General features: G+C 47.5%; 5 protein-coding genes across 5 annotated transcripts; 2 read left to right on the forward strand and 3 right to left on the reverse strand.

The window, feature by feature from the left end:
- Nucleotides 1-922: 922 nt before the first annotated feature.
- FPOAC1_009599 (uncharacterized protein) lies at nucleotides 923-3545 on the reverse strand (the record flags this gene model as incomplete). The annotated part of the gene is made up of 2 exons (XM_044854023.1): nucleotides 923-1630; nucleotides 1686-3545. The coding sequence occupies 2 exons, from the start codon at nucleotides 3543-3545 to the stop codon at nucleotides 923-925; spliced, it is 2568 nt and encodes an 855-aa protein (XP_044706693.1).
- Nucleotides 3546-3915: 370 nt separating this feature from the next.
- On the forward strand, nucleotides 3916-5202 carry FPOAC1_009600 (uncharacterized protein; the record flags this gene model as incomplete). The annotated part of the gene is made up of 3 exons (XM_044854024.1): nucleotides 3916-3953; nucleotides 4005-4173; nucleotides 4222-5202. 3 exons carry the CDS (start codon nucleotides 3916-3918, stop codon nucleotides 5200-5202), a joined length of 1188 nt encoding a protein of 395 aa, XP_044706694.1.
- A 4091-nt stretch (nucleotides 5203-9293) lies between these two features.
- On the forward strand, nucleotides 9294-12274 carry FPOAC1_009601 (uncharacterized protein; the record flags this gene model as incomplete). Its single annotated transcript, XM_044854025.1, has 2 exons — nucleotides 9294-11332; nucleotides 11386-12274. The coding sequence occupies 2 exons, from the start codon at nucleotides 9294-9296 to the stop codon at nucleotides 12272-12274; spliced, it is 2928 nt and encodes a 975-aa protein (XP_044706695.1).
- Nucleotides 12275-12547: 273 nt separating this feature from the next.
- Nucleotides 12548-12909, reverse strand: FPOAC1_009602 (uncharacterized protein; the record flags this gene model as incomplete). Its single annotated transcript, XM_044854026.1, has 2 exons — nucleotides 12548-12668; nucleotides 12722-12909. The coding sequence occupies 2 exons, from the start codon at nucleotides 12907-12909 to the stop codon at nucleotides 12548-12550; spliced, it is 309 nt and encodes a 102-aa protein (XP_044706696.1).
- Nucleotides 12910-14741: 1832 nt separating this feature from the next.
- Nucleotides 14742-15795, reverse strand: YPT1 (GTP-binding protein of the rab; the record flags this gene model as incomplete). Its single annotated transcript, XM_044854027.1, has 6 exons — nucleotides 14742-14939; nucleotides 15088-15315; nucleotides 15376-15423; nucleotides 15476-15599; nucleotides 15646-15708; nucleotides 15785-15795. 6 exons carry the CDS (start codon nucleotides 15793-15795, stop codon nucleotides 14742-14744), a joined length of 672 nt encoding a protein of 223 aa, XP_044706697.1.
- Nucleotides 15796-16827: the final 1032 nt, after the last annotated feature.

Raw genomic sequence — 16827 nt, forward strand, 5'->3', positions numbered from 1 at the left:
GCAAGCCACCGTTACGTGTATGCTGCCAGGGCCAGGGTAACTTCCATACATGTTCCGGAAAACACAACATTTAGAGGGTATCATGATCGACGTTGCCTTTCCGGATATACTTGCCGGTTGTATCATTGGCCTGAACAAGGGTCAAGAAAATTTTTTATATCTTTTAATAGGTAACAGTTAACGAGGGTATCCTTGCGTTGAGAAAACTTTGCACCTCTTGGTTATTGTCTTTACTTTCACTGAGTGATAAACTATTCTCTCCCCAACAAGCCGAAAGAGGTAACTTTTAGTCATGAAAGTATGAGTGTTGCGATATGGCCAAGCCATACAACTCTGAGTCGTGCGACTATGCGCCAGGTTCAATATCGAATCAGGCTTTGATTGATGGGTAGGTACTCAGCGCTGTAGTATGCTTTACTATGCAAAACCCCCTTTCTTCAGCTTTCAAGGGGTGTATATCATCTATTATCGACACAAATCATGACGGAAGCAGCTACGTGAACAGAAGCAGAAGTCTTGGTCACGAATTGCTGAAATCGGACGGTCTCTGGTATTTCATGTCGATTTTAACCTTCGACTTGTGCTCTGGAAGATGTAGTTGTAGTTGAACTTCTGATGAAGCATATGCCTCTACATACTATGGCTAATTTAACCTACAAAGAACATCATGATTTCTAGACATGTATATCATAGCCATGATTTAGACAACAAAATGGCCATATTATTGATGTACAATTTAACTAGATGAAAAGGCTTGTTCCATCACAAACTCCTTCAAAGCTTGACTTGGGAACTATTCGTGATAGACGCTGACATTATTGTTCCTGACACTCGTCAAGATAGACAAAAGGCTATGCTCCTACAATGCTAGATGTATCCCAAACCATTTTACAGTACCAGCTTTCGACTTGCTAATAGTCCTCTAAAAGTCATCATCTCCCAACCCTTCTATTCGCTTCTCTCCAACTTCGCGAATCTTGCCTCCCAGAATTGTTCTTCCAAACCGGTCTGCCACCTTGCTAGCAGCCTCGATCGTGCGTCCTGTGCGATCCCGCATCAACTGCACCATCTCAAGCGCACGCATACCTCTTTCTTCGCCTTCACGACACTCAACCGCTAGGAGTTTCAGCAATGTCTTGTCGATCTCGAGCTCAAGGCGTGAAAGTTGCAAACGCTGGTTGTGGCTACCTGAAGTAGCCTCAACGAGGTCTCGGAGCTGAGCAGCCTTGACACCGTGAAGCATGAATTCCTGCTCAAGCTTGCGTGTCTCTGATGATCCGTCCTCGTCCTCGTCCTCGTCCTTGTCGTCTCCGTCACCCATATCGAGATCCTCAGATCCTTCCCTGGTCTTACGCTTTGATGGCTTAGGGGCGGATGATATGGGAATAGAGAAGTCAAATTCGGAAAGGAGGGGGCGAGGAAAGTATGGGTATTGGTCGCCTCCTTTGAGGATGATACAGTGGAACTTGTTATCGGCCACTGCAATGGGGAAGTAAGACTCGTTCTTGCGTCCTGACGCCAGACGGTCCATCAATTTGGTGTCTAGGAGAGGCACCCATGATGCTCTTGATGGCTGTCGCCAGTGAAGGAGTGTCAACAGAGTTCCCGTCGAGTCATAAATGCAAGGATCCTAAATGTTGTAAGTCAGTGATTATTCTAGGGTTTCCATTCCGAACAAAACTTACACCGTTGTCTGAAAAGAATACACTCTTGAGTGTGGCACCCTCAGGAAGAGCTACAGTATCCTCATTCTGGCAAATCTCATCTCGCTTGACATTCTCGATAGTGTATAGAAGACGGGTATTGCCATCTGCGCCCATAGGCCCGTTGCCCATGGTTATAACATAATCCCTCCAGCTAGCACACGTCACCATCGGTGTGCTCTTTGGTCGATAGACACGATACGGCATTCCAAACAGAGTAAAAACCCGTACATAGTTGGCACTGGTCGTAACGGTAATGAAAGAATCACTCAAAGACATAGCTGTTACGGCTTCTCCCCGAGGTAGCTCAGTGCGCCAGTCAGATCGCTGTGTCCATGTCTCGTGTGGTCGATAGAATATGACTGCAGGGGAATCATCCTTTGGTGGGCATGAGAAGAGAGTGCCATGCTCGGTCAAACAGGCCTTGTCGTAGAGAAACGTGTCTGTAAAGTGGAAATCTCGATGGAATTCATGGTCGTAGAACTCAACGGTAACGGTATGATGTCCGTCCTGGTCGACTGTCCAAACAAAGCCAATCAAGTTGAGGCAGAGGTACTTGCGGTTCCCTCGCCATGGAGTTGAGCCTGGTTGAAAAGATTCGTGGTATTGCGGCTCGAGTAGATGACGGCGCTTGTTTGCAAAACCAAGACCGTCGTCATCGTCCCGACCTCGTTTCTGACCCAACCCTGTAGTGTATCCAGCACCATCGTCGTCTTCCACAAAATCGTCATCACCATATCCCTCACCGCCCTCAAGGAACGAGTTGAGACTTCCTAACGAGTCCCGTCTCGGTCTTGTCGGTATGCCATGTTGTTTCTGCCCATTCTGAGGGGGCGGTCTTCTGTTCGCGGAGATCTCAGCAAGGGGGTCGTGGATGAAAGGTGCTGGTTGTGTGTTGAGCTTGAGTAGAGGCGAAAACTGGTCGGTGAGGAAGTCGGGGTAGATATAGACCTCGCCATCGGTAGTGGCGAACGAAAGGATATTCTTAGTAGGGTGCCAAGCCAGGTCGATGACATTGGAGTAGTCGTATCTCGCAATGACGGACTGTGTCCTCGTCTCCCAAATTAATACTTTGTTATCCTTGCTTGCAGATGCCAGCATTGCGCCATTGGGTGACCAAGCCAAAGCGGTAATGTCTGCCAAATGCCCGTTGGCAAAAGTCCTTTGCTTTTCCCAGTCATTTTTTGATATGACCTGGATGTCTCGCATAGGAGTCGGTACGGCAAATGCCCTGCCATCTGGGTGCCATGCCACACGTGTCGACTTCTCGCTCTCTGCATCAACGGCACCGATAACACCGTCCACCTTTCGGATCAGCTCTGGTTCCTCGGCGGTCAGAGAATAGACGTATACGATGCCATCGGTGCCAGAAAGCGCAGCCAATCGCCCTTGAGGGTCGAGGCTAACGTTTCGTACAGCACGTGCATGCTCCCGCAGATGCTTAACTTGTGATATATCTTTGGTGTTGACAATCTTGACGCTCAACTCATCGCTTGCTACAGCACACCATTGGTGATCAGCTGTCAAAGCAACATCGCGGATCGGCAGCGTTGTTCGTGTAAGGAAGCGTTCAAAAGTGTTTGTTTCGAGGGAGTATAAGCTGACAGTGCCGTCTTCAGATCCAACAACGAAGAATTGGTCTCCCGCAGCAACTGTCATGTTCTGTTCCTGACAATCATCGATGTTGATCGGTTCTCCATCGGAACCTGTCTTGTAAAGACGGATTGTGTTATTCGAGCCGACGGTAACCAGGCGACTGCCATCAGGAGTATATGCACAGCGAGTAGTTCCTTGTGTGTGGGCAGGTCGAGGACGTGGCTTGGGGGCAATTGTTGAATCCATGATCGTCTTCGTGATTCTGATCGAAGGTGTATGCAGATTAACAACCTCAAAAAAGAGCGATGATGGTTGATGGATAGTCGGTTTGGAAGTGGGACAATGATCTATCTAGGTAGGTTGCGTTTCTCGGGAGACGCGTTTGAGCGCGTCACAATTAAAGAAGTCGCGAAAAGACCCCGCGATTCGTTGCTCAAGGCAAGAAAGGAAAGACCGTTACAGGGGAAGGATCCACTAAAATTCAAACTCCCACCTTAAACTCTTTTATGACTGCCTAACCTAGATCATCTACGAAATGATACTTTACAAGTGTCCAAATACTACACATATTTATAACATCTTCGACCTGCAAGCTTAAGCTCAAGCTCTCATAATTATGCAGTCCGCAGATCGCGACAACTTCTTCGAAACAGAGTATGTATAGCAGTAGATCAACCACATATTACTTACTAACACAACTCAAAGCGCTGTTCAATCTCAGCGCCAACGAAAGGCTGCAAAAGCCGACAACAAGAATGGCGAACCTATTGTTATGAAGTCCAAAGTACTTGCTGTCATTGCAGATCCAGCCTCACCTCTCAATTCTGTATTTATTGCCGAGTCTGCTGGCGCTGTTCGTCGGATCAACCTCGAAGTATGACTGTAAACTCTCAAAGGCCAACAAACTGCTAACTTCCTGCAGACATCAGAGTCCAAAACAACATACCGCGGGCCAAGAGCTCCAGTCACTTGTCTTGCTGTGGGAGGCAATGATTATCAAACTGTATTTGCGGGCTCGTGGGACAAGGATATCTGGTCATGGGACATTGAGACTGGAAAGCTTGGCCGCAAATTCAGCGGCCATTCAGACTTCATAAAGACTGTCATTTGTGCTACTATTTCCGGTAAACACATTCTCATTAGCGGAGGCGCCGACAAGAAGATGTTCGTTTGGGACATCGAGTCAGGTAAACGACTGCATACCCTGCAAGATCCCACCACGACAATGCTTGCCGTTCAACACATCGCTATTGACCCCGTTCTCAGTGACTCAACCAGTGTGGTTTTTGCCAGTGCGAGCAGCGATCCCCACATCAGAAGGTGGAAGATCACCCTGGACAGTTACGAGCAGCTTCCCGAGTCATTCTCTGACCGCCCCGATGCTGAGCGACTCACTATTCAGGAGCACGAGACCAGTATCTACCGGCTTTTCTACGATCAATCAAGTGAAGACGTGGATCTCTGGACTGCCAGTGCCGATGGAACTGCAAAATGCTTGGCGCGTTCCAGAAACTTTGTCGCTGATGATTCGTTCGAGCATGGCGACTATGTACGAGGCGTACTTGCAACAGACCAGTGGATTATCACCGCTGGTCGCAATGAGGACGTAAAGATTTGGGATCGCTCATCCGGCAAGCTGTACTGCACATTGATTGGCCACTATGAAGAGGTAACCGACATTGTCATGCTACAAGACTCTGCTGGTACTCCCCGTAAGGTATGCAGCGTAGGCATTGATGGAACTATTCGAACATGGCCACTTGACAAGTCTGAGCTTGACGACGTAGTGGTCAAGATCCAGAAGGCTGCGGAGCCCAAAGAGGAGGAGGAAGAAGAAGAGAAAAATGGAAACCTTCTGACAGCTGAGGAAGAGGCTGAGCTGGCAGAACTCATGGACGATTAGGACCCAACATCATAGAACTGATCATTTCAGAACAACCTGAAGCCATGATTCTGTCCCACAATCTGCTAGTTGCCCTCAGCCATCGATTCACTTGCCATGTTGTACCGGTGTTTCACGGAAGTTCAGCTCGAGTTTGCTTGCGATACATGGAGCGGATAGATGCGTCTCCGCCGTGTGACTAAACCAAGTCGCTTTTTTGAGACAGGCCACCTAGAATATAGGCCATGTTTCAGTCCTTAGAAAGAAAGGTGGTTAAACACGAATATGGCCGAGCCACGTGGGTTACTAATTTGACACCATACTTCCCCTACTTCCTACGTAGGTAGAAAGAGCGACGCCAGCTACTTGCATCCGTCACGCCGATGGTACACCTCCCACATACCGACATAGGGCATTTATCGATGCCACCTAAAGAGTCTATTTGAATCGAGAAAGCATCGTCTGAAGCAAACTGCCAAGCGTTCCCTGAACAACGGCATATAATCTTGCCGCAAGGGATATTAGGAAATCGATGAGCCGGACATTGATCACTTGTCGCAAATGACAGGATCTGACATGTATGGCAACGCACCCCGGTTACGACGTGAATCCGAAATGCTTGCTTATGGCCCAGCCTGGCGTATCCAAGAAACAAATAATTGTGTTTTGCTTTTTCGCGCTGCATTTTACAGAGTAGAGTCGCGGAGATTGTACGGCAGACGTTACCAGGATCTGAGTCGTACTCTGCCGGCATAACAAGAAATATCGCTTCCCCTGAGAATGCTTGTTATAGAGCTGATCCTCATAGAACCTTGCTTGGTAGCACTAATACCCCTTGTTCTAAACAGATGATGGGACAACATAAGAAATTGCAAATGATTGACTGACGCTTCAAGTTGTGGTAGCGCGGGTTCTCGAGTTGAGCTGAAATTTTGGGCTTGCGTAACCGTGAAGTCGTACAATTAATCAAACATGAATGTTATGAATCTCTCTCCCTTGAGCTTCGAGGCCATTGTTCATGACACAGGCAGCTTCCGACCTCGAGCTTTGACAAATGACACCGAACTTATGACTGATCAATAAAGCTGACACCTGGTGAATAGTTTTCGACCTGTAACATCCGAGCTGACCTACATATCATACGCTCATTCTGTGAGATGTAATATTGCAAATCCAACGTGTCGGGTCTGAGCTGCAAGACTTCACCCCTGTTCACGCCAGTGACCATTTGGGCCACTCTTGAAGATTGCAAGTCAATTAGACTAGACCTTGTCTGCTAGTGTATGAACGGATAACCGTCTCTCCGTCTTCCAAACAACCTGGACCCTGCTCAGTGACGATTACTTTCCAAGTGGACCGGTCCTTGTCCGAAAATCCATTACAATTCTCACCACTTGAGAATTATGGAAAGAGAAAAAAAAAAGAGAAATACTCGTAGGCTGATAGTGCCGTGTAGTTCCAGCGAAGTGGGTACTCTCTTGACCTCATTCAGTATCGTTTGCGAGCATATTAGACAATGACTTCTTTATTGTTTTGTATATCCGGCCGGATAGATCTATCGCGAATAAGTGAACCTGAAACAGTGGCTTTGCGGTGCGAGTCATATGGCACAACAGCTGAGTCCTTTCTATGTGCACCAGCGTACGACATGTTATGATGCAGTGGTTCGCAGTCCCGCCGTATGCGACAATTCTTTCTTGTGAAATGGGATAGGGGCGCCATTGGAAACTGTACTTCCACTCGCAAGTTCCGCACTGGTATCCAATTCTTAAGAAGATGCATTGGGAAATAATCATAGTCCAGTGTTGCTGATGAAGGCCTCGGCGTTCTATAACTTGCCATTAAACCATTTCAAGGTTGTTTGCTTCTCTTCACAGAAACCTTACCATCCGCACCACTCGTTGACTTGCTGGCAGGGGGAGGGGCCAAGTAAGATCAACCAGTAGCTACTATGTAATAGTGGTTATTGAGGGCGAGCAATTGCCGCGCTGTGCGAAGTGGATTGAAATTGACGTTTAGGGCCGGCCATCTAGCGAGATCTAGCCAGAAAATCGAGACATGCGATTGATTCAGACATCGTTGCAAGGCTTAGTTGGACCAGTCAGATAGCTCCCAACGTGGAATCTGCGGCGTCTTGAAGATGTCAACTGTGTTGGTGGCGCCTTCGAAATCCTGACACAGAAGCTTGACAGGGGCTCGTTTTGTATATTGATCGACATTGGGCATGGATAAAGAGCGATCAGCTATCGTTTTCGGAATTTGTGGCTAAAATAGAAATCGAAGCCCTGTTGATAGACGTGGAGAGTGATCGACAACGATTAGAGCGGCCCGAAAAGGGCTGAGGCCTCAAGATGGCTTTGTGGACAAAACGACGCTTGGAAACAATCTCCACGCCTCTGACTTTCTTTTTCCTTAGCTCGAGGACAGATTGAAGTGTCGAGGTAGGTGGAATAAGCAAACATTGTATTTGGTTTGCCATGCAACAACTGACATCCCGCTGTACACGATCTGTGTATCTGCACTCGAGTAACTAGTTGATACTGGTCAAGGTAAGAGATTTGCGCAAATGTCGGTATGTCTGACGAGGGAGTTGTACTCCGTACGTCCCATACTGATGCATGTGCTGCAAGACTCTGGTGAGGTACGACCATTCTCGATTTTGGTGTTTCAACTTGGTCAATGTTTCTTGCGGCCAAGCTTGGTCCATGCCATGTGCAAGTGGATGAAGTTCGCCGAAATCTGATCTGTATTGGCACAGATACGAACTTACATTTTATCAGTCCTTCTGAGGACAATTGCGAATAAAATATCTGTATTGTATCTGGGCTGAGGCCTTCACGAAGGGCTACTACGTCTCAGCTATGACCCGGAACGGATCCTTCCAGGGATAGCCCAGACGTAAGCCCCTGTGTCTGTGGGACTAGGTCGTCAGTTGCATCATGGAGCAGTCCGGGTACAGGGGTGCCTCGATCCCTGTGATCGTCGTTGCAAACAAACCACAATAGTTTCTAGTTTCAGTTCTGGTGTACTGCCATTGGTGTTTGTGCTTGTGTTTGTGCCACCTATGCTGGACGCCCGTTTCTATTTCTTCTATCGCTTATTATAATGTACGCGCTGGAGATGAGGCGCTGACGGGAGTGCTGCTGTAGGTCCCCGATAGTCTGGTTCCAGGCTCAAAGCTGCATGGACAGCCATCCCCGATCATTCAATTCAGTTCAGCTGGCTGGGATTCTGGCTCGGGGAATGAGAGAAAGCTTGGGCCGACTCTCATGTTCATGTCAGTATTGTTCTTTTTGGCCGCGAATCAGAACTTAAATAAGCCAATAAAGACTTTGCGGCATTCAATGGACTGTCGGGCTAGATGGGGTTATGGAGACCCAACAGAATTAGAAGAAATCGCTAGAGGGCCTTGCTTTTTGGCTGTGGCAGCCGGATTGTTGCAGGGTTCAGCGATCAACCTGAAATCTCTAACTCAAGTCCGAGTTGGATAGAGGAGACGTCCATCGGTTGATAGTGGAGAAGGAGGTGGTGGCACTGGCAGGCCTGGCGAGCTGCAACTTCCCCGGTAATCTGGGTATAGAGAAAAGGGTATGCGCCTACCTCAAATCGGATATGTATCACGCACCTTGCTTCTGCTTCTGCTTCTGCTTTACTCTGTATCTTCTACCCTACTAACCTTCTTGTTTCCATCTTGACGGAACCCGCCTTCTTTTTACTCATTGACCACTCTTTACATTCTTCGGGAACAGACATTATTTCCTTCTGCCCCTTCTCCCTTCCCCAGGCTGGGAATTCTAAATTACCTTTAACCCTTCCATACCAACTTGACCTATTTCCAGTACTTTTATTCCCCATTCATTAAAAGATCCCTTGTAAGTTCATTCCTATATTCATTCCAGTCATAGACATTAATCATTTAGGAGAATTTCTTCGTGGTAAATGAGCCAGTTTCACACCAGGAGCTCCTCGACTGCGCTCCCTTTTGCCCAGCTTGTCCCCTTGATCAAGCATTCCTTCAACCTCAATCCCTTATTTTAATTCTGCGTCTCCCCTTTACCTTTCCTCTTTATACTGAAAGATCGTCCGGATCAGTGGCGCCTCGAGTATCCACTATGTCTTCCGACAACAAGCAACTTGGGAGCATTGTTGCCTTTGAAGGTCATGTAGATACCATATCGACACAACTACGACTTCTTCCTTCTTCGCCGCAGATTTTGATTCTCCCTCACGTTCAGAATTACATCCCAAATGATGAGACAGCTCACCGGTCGGACGTTCGCCTTTATGTCAAGAGAATACACGAAGCTGCTGTAGCTCGTCACGAAGCTGCCCGAGCCTTCCTACAAGACTCAACACCAACCAGCAGGCGACTAGTATTTATGAATGGTGGTAACTCAAGCGCTCAAGCCTTATGCATCAAGGCCATTATGGATCAAGAGACCGAGGGAGATGTCAACCAAGCCGAGTCCCTCTTTCATCAGTTGACCAAAGATGGAGTCCTTGGTCTGAACAATTCAGTACGAGACTGGAGATGCCCAACCATGTTTGACTGTCTCAACAAGCAGGGCCTAGGAAATGAGCTAGAAGATCCCATAACACGGGCTATGAGAGCTGCCGAAGCCCTGGACCGACAAACAGCCAGCCTTCAACCTTCCACTGAAGTTGACCTCACTCTCACATCGCGGCCTCGAAGCAACAGCCTACCACTTTATGGCTACAACGACAACTTTGGAGACAATGCGCCATTCTTTGTTTTCGGCGCTCAGAAGAACGAAGAGGAGGGGAATGTCGCCGAAGAAACCAAATATTCACACTCAACACAGCCCTCCAGATTCTCCAGATTTTCCATTACACACTATGATCGATCGGCAGATCGTATCTACCATGGTCTAACTCACTTGCAGTCCCCTTCTTTGAAAACGGTCTTTGTAGCCTCTCCTAGTTGTGTAGGAGAATCATACAACTTAATGGCGGGTCCTGTGTCCCCTGGTTTCGAGGCATTGACTCCACGGTCCGAAGTATTGAGCATCCCATCCACAGATAATGTCGTGTATGGCGAAGCTTCATTACTGGACATGCGTTCCCCAAGCCGCAGTTCTACCCTGTCACGAGTTAAGTCCTTGGACAGAATCTACCCGGTCACTCCCAAGTATCGGGACCTTTGCGTGCCTGCAGTCAACCCAGAGCTCGTGCGCCAGTCGGATCTCAATACCGAACGAGATCTTTCTGAAACACGCCGATTATCCAAAGCGATGTCTATAAATGGACGCAGTTATATCGACGCACCAAGGACTATTGTCGTCAAGACTAACCTTCCCGTCATTAAGATGGCCCCTGTCCCCTTGGAGAAGAAGCGTAAGCCTGCACGGGAATCTTACGTGGATAGGGGTACAGATGCCAAAGACGTGACCGAATCCAAGGAGACTTTCCAACCGGTATTGCCTTTGGTAGAGGACCTAGTGATTCACTTCAAGGAAGATGTCTCTGACCCTATACTTGATTCAGTTGTTCGTGGATTCAAGACTGGTGGCTTTTCTACTTTCCTCCAGTCGCCTACCTCCGAGTTTGACGACTACAACACCTTAGTGCCCGCGACGCCCGAGTCTCAGAACATCACTGGTGTGAGATGCATAGAGGATCAGTACCAGGAGCTTCCTGTTCTTAAAAAACTTGACTTGGATGAATATGACCCATTTGCATACAATCAACCCTCATGGCTCAGGAGAAAACCTCTGCCCAGCCTGCCTAAGCTAACAGTTGAACGGCCACCAACACCTGTTAGGACACCTCCTCTCTTGGTTTCAGACATGGACAACAAGATCCACGATCTTCAAGTCAATGGCCAGCAAACAGCCATCGCGGTACAAAACTCACTTCGCTCTGTTCTTCAAGATCACTTTCCACCAGAGACCAGGGGCTATCGCCAGTTCCAGTTTCCCCTCTTGCCCGAGCTTGAGGGATTGTGGAAACCAGTTTTCTGCGATACTGCGCCCAACGGTTCGCAAGGGTCATGCCATCGTATTGACCAAATCTTGGCCATTGGAGCTCAGCGTGGTGTAAGGAGGGACTATACCTCTGCCGTAACAGGGCAACTTGAGAAGTTAGGAACCAAGCAAAATGGTGTCAGTCGCAGTGGAAGACTGGATTTCAGGTATGATGTCGGCGCTCTATAACACCCTTTCGCTCACAACTCACATTTGACAGGTATCTTCTCGCCAATGCCATGCAGGCCTATACGACACAACCATTGGCCAACCAGACAAAGGACAACCCTTTCAACAACCCGTTTCTTCTTGCGACGCTCATTATTCCTCATCTCGAAACATACCTTGCCCTCCATACGGAAGTCAGGTATCTTCTCCTTGAGTACCCGCCAGAGCATCTCTCTGCGGTGTTGGCTCTCCAGAAACTCGTTGGGATAGAAATGATGAAGGTGGCTCAAATCGTTGATACCAACAGCAAGAACATGCCTTTTACTCACTTGCGCGGAAACTCCATTACTGGTCCAGAACAAGGACCTGTAGGTCGGTTTGGAAAGACTTTCCCAACCAACTCTTGCTCCGGCCACGATGCTATAGTATCAAAAGCCAACTTTCTCCTCACCTCGACCGCTAGTGACGCCGAAATTGCAACATTTGTTGCCACCATCTCCAAGATCCTCTCTGGGATCTCTTGTTTCTATATTCCGAAAGAGCTCCCCAAAAAACACTCCCCGAAGAAGTCCAAGTCATCTTCCACTACCGGAACTTTCTCTGCTTTCCCACGCATACCATCATCACCATATAGCCCGCCCATGTCTCCGGCAATTGGTGTTTCAGTAGGAGCAACTTTTGCAGACTCATCTGCAATGTCGAGTCGGGCCCCCTCCATTGCTGAGACGGCCAAGACAGCAAAGTCGACCAGGAGCAAACCATACCAATCCAAATCGAACCGCAAGCCCCTAACCTCCGATGCTCGATCAATCCTCACCATGTATATCGATGATAGTGACTGGGATCAGGAAGACAGGCGCATCATGCCTCTACTAGAGGAAAAGTCTAACGGACGTAAGGCAAACACTCACAAGGCACTCAAGTTCTTGGGCTTGTCATGATGATACCGAGACGAACAAATGTTGGAGGAGCACTAGAGATATGGATGTTATGATGTAACGATCTTGCCTACCCAAGGCACTTCCTTTCTGTTATTTTGATGGACATAGATTTGAGCGACGCCTGTGAAGCCACGGGATAAGTCGTTCGCCATGATAGTGTAATGTAATTTTACCACGTCATATAGGCTGGTGCTTACTTGTAGTTTCGATGGTTAAATTGTGGATGTAAACATGAAACCCGGTTTCGGTTATTGCACGTCAAATATATCACCATTAAACACTGCTGTTGTCTTCGTTGCTCAACCTGCCCTGACCAAGACTTCCGTCAACATCAACGCCTGCTTTCCTCTGAGATTTGATTTCTTCTCTAGCCTCAGCCTGCTCCGCCTTTTTCCTGTCCATGGTATTAGCTTGGAGCCTCCATCGCAGTTACCGAGGCAGACAAACCTATCAAGGTCGGAAGCATAATCTTCGATCTTAATGTCATCCTTGCGAGGCTGGTCTCTTGTGCTTGTCTTCTTTACTGCATCGGCGACCTTTCCTTCTGCGAGAGTAGCCAGTTGCTCTGCGTCCTCGTTGTAGTTCTGGAGAGGGGCCTGACCCTGCTTTGATGTTTGGCCTTCGATGCTGGCCATTTTGAAGGATTTGCGAATAAGGAGTAGAAGGGCTCCGTTGTTTGGGTATATGATAAGCAAAAAGGAAGATGGAAAATATGAGTAAAGTTGTTACGATAAGAGTAATGTTAAAAGTAATGACATCAGGCTATGAGGTTGGTCTATGACGTACATGGGCTTGTTTACCGCGATACCTACAGAGGATCTTCGTGCATGAAGCATGTGTAGCGCATATTATACATTCATCCTTATCTATGCGTTTATTATGATAGATCTTACATAATATATCTGTGATATAGTACAATAACATCGTCTTTGGTGGTCCATGGTTCCTTACCGAGTTACACTGGATTACAATCTGAATGAATAGGAGAGTGACTGGTGGACGATCGCAAACCTTCGTGGATGGGATGCGGCCTAAGCACAGTCCTAGATAGTATAAATGACTGATGATATCTTTGGATGCCTCTAACGGACTGAGCTTGCCTTACTATGTACTTGTTCATATTAACCAGTTCAATGATGGCCATGAAGCTGAGAGTAGTTGAACCTAGACCCAGGTAAGTATGTCGGATTCAACAACCCATGAACTTTTTGACTATACTTTGATTCAGTTTTAACTTGAACACACGGTAGCAGAAAATTTGGCCTCCTAAGTCTAAAGATACAAAGATAAACAGCCTAAGAAGTCTAGTCTAAGTCGCAATAGCTAACCTACTGATTTCGTCGCTTACGCTTCCAGCAACTAGACTAACGTTTCCGATAATCTGAGGACACATAGTAACTATAACCAACCTGAGCCACATGCAGTGGCTGTAACCCAATTTGCAGTACACTCCATGTGAACAGGTCCTTCTCTCTTTGCTTCCTGTAGGTGACGCTTCAACTGGCTTGTTGGTGTGGAGGCAGTTTGAGTTGGCTCTCTAGATAGTAAAACATCAGTTTCTCTCAAGGCTAACTAAGCAAGTTGCACGCGACAAGGTTAAAATGTTTATGGGTTGTTGAATCCGATATAGGTCCAGGTTTAACTACTCTCAGCTTCATGATCACCATTGAACTGGCCAGCAGGAACAAAAAACATAGTGTCGCAAGCTCAGTCCGTTAGGGACATGGATTAAAAAAGAATATTCCGCCTTTATTAAGAATACCCTTTCTCGCATACATAAAATCGATCTCAGCTACCAAAAATGAAAACCACAGGCGAATCAGGATGGTAAAAGAGAAGAAACAACATAACAACCGATATCAGAACCCAGGCAAGAGAAAACGGCAAGCATGACCTTCTCTTGTAGCTCTTGCCGGTCCAAGAGACTACAAAAGAACGGAAGGGCAGGATGGCAGAAGGGAGAATGAGATGCGCAGATGATGTTTCCAGCGAATGAATGGCAGGTTGAAAAGAACAAGAACCGACAGATGCTCTTCGATGTTTGCGTTCCGTGATCAAGACACGATAAAGCAAGAAAAGCGAGAAAATACAGCGTGCGCCAAACCTTCCACAGCCACCCGCCCGGGAACACAGGACCTGCCTCCGTATCTGTTGCCTCCCTCTCCAAGTCCATCCCCACGATATACAATCGCTCCGTCTATTCTCCACCTCGTTTGGCGTCAGGTTCCGTGGCAGGCGTAGAGAGGGAAAGAGCCATTCTTCCGGGTACTGAAGGCAATAGAGTCGTAATTGCAGTAACAAAATGCATAATCCGAGCGATTATGATCTGGTCTACGCGGAGCGACAAGAGAAAAGGTAGAAAGCAAACATCGTAATTGAATCCATCCGGTCGTATCCCTAGCATGATCCATCTTTCCGGCTGTACTCCGTCATCCTGCGTCACCAAGAAAAGAGAGCGTAAATGCATTTAGCAGCAGCTGTTGTTAGAAGAAGAGCCAACACCCTGGCCTTGACCGACTTGCACGCTAGGCTTGGTGTTGTTGGCTGTGGTAGTGCCCATACGCTCCTTGATCTGACGGGCCATGGTCAAGAAAGCCTGCTCGACGTTGCTGGCGTTCTTGGCGGAAGTCTCGAGGAAGGGGATTCCGAGGCTGTCGGCGAACTCCTGTAATGTGTGTCAGTGACTGGGTTGTTGTGGGTGGATATCGCAGCCGAGGGAGAGATTTGGTGACAGGGGCACTTAAGAGCTCAGGCGCTTAAATGCATGTGACCGCAATTCAAGAGAGCGATATCCTAGGCAGGAATAAACTTACCTTGGCTACACTGTACTCGACGACCTTCTTGTCTGACATATCGCTCTTGTTACCGACCAGCAGCTTGTTGACGCCCTCTGTGGCATATCGGTCAATCTCCTGGAGCCATTGCTTTACGTTGTTGAAAGAGTCCATGTCGGTAACATCGTAGACGACGCAGATGCCGTGGGCACCACGGTAGTAGGAAGAGGTGATAGTTCGGAAACGCTCCTGGCCGGCGGTATCCCACTAGAGTACGAGTCAGTATTTTGATGGTGAAGTCGATGCCCGCGCATCGGGCACACATACAATCTGAAGCTTGACTGTCTTGCCATCGAGTTCTATCGTTCGGATTTTCTAACAAGGATTAGAGGATGTCGTGGAAAGTGTTGGGCTGGAAGTAACGCACGAAGTCGACACCGATGGTGGAGATGTAGGATTCAGTGTAGGTGTCGTCGGCAAATCGCAGAAGCAGGCAAGACTTTCCAACACCGGAATCTCCGATGAGGAGGAGCTTGAAGAGATAATCGTATCTGGAGGGGTTGAGTCAGAAAAGGGATCCTGTAATCGTCTCTCAACGCCGAAAGAAAGGGGGAGCGGGCGCGGGCGTGAGTGTAGGCGATGGCGATGGAAGGTACAACTCTGGAGCGATAGTCAGCATGGGCAACATTTCCATCAGGAGGTTATCGCAAAGAAGCGGAGAGGGCGGGCGTACTACTCGGGGTTCATGATGGCGGCTGCTCGTTATGTCGCGATAGGACAAGTCGATAAAATCAGTGGAAACAAATCGTCGGGCGTGATGGAAAAGGAGGTTGCAAAAGACGTGGAGATTTGGTTGGGAATGAGATGTAGAGAGTTGAAAGAGAGGCTCAAGTACGTCAGGGAAGAAACGTAACGACAGGCAACGCCAGCACCGCCTAGGAGAGGGAATGAATGGATGGGGCAGCTGACAGTGCAAGTCACGTGAGAGGTACTTTGAAGGAGGAACAAAGACCAAACTTTGAGTGAGATTGGTTGCAGAGTTTGGTGGTAATTAATTAAGCTAAGTTGGATGGTACATTAGGCATCGAATAAAGTAAATGAAAGGACCCAAAGTGTTAATTCAAGTCCTGCATCGTCTGGTCTGCTGCCTGGGTCAATTTCATCTGTTATTCTGGTTGCTCTCATGTGAAACGAGGTAAAGTAACACAGTGTGGTACTGTCCTTGTGATAGAGATAGTGACGGGAGTCATGGTGATGTATCCCCTATTAGCCTGTCTGTAATGTTATTATTGCTTTGGAAAAGTAGAATTAGCCTATCCTAAAACGGATAAACATTTGCCATTTGAAAACCGAATGGCAGTATGACTTCAATATTTGGTACTGAAGATGTAAAGATTGGAATGGACAAGAATACCTGTCCTTGAATCTGATGCACTGTATTTGCTAGACTGATATAAGGAGTTGATCAGTGTTCTCTATTTTTATCACCAGGCCGTTAGGTAGGTACTAAGGTAGCCACCTACTGATCGACCAAGTCCTGGTCTTGTGCCATTATTAACACCATTCAAGTGCCTTTGCACGTCACAAGTTAAGCAATGACTTCTAACCCATACCTTAGATTAGCTTCACCGCCTGGACAAACAGTCACAGAATGCTATTTTGAACAAACAGACAAACAAACAGTGTAATGTTGTACTCTGCATATCCCGTATAATCTATGATAGTTGTTAATTAATCTTATTAGTGGATCTTTTCCCACTTTGAGCCATTCTCTCCAGA

The sequence above is a fragment of the Fusarium poae genome, chromosome 3 (assembly GCF_019609905.1).
Source record: "Fusarium poae strain DAOMC 252244 chromosome 3, whole genome shotgun sequence".
Classification (NCBI taxonomy): Eukaryota; Fungi; Ascomycota; class Sordariomycetes; order Hypocreales; family Nectriaceae; genus Fusarium; species Fusarium poae.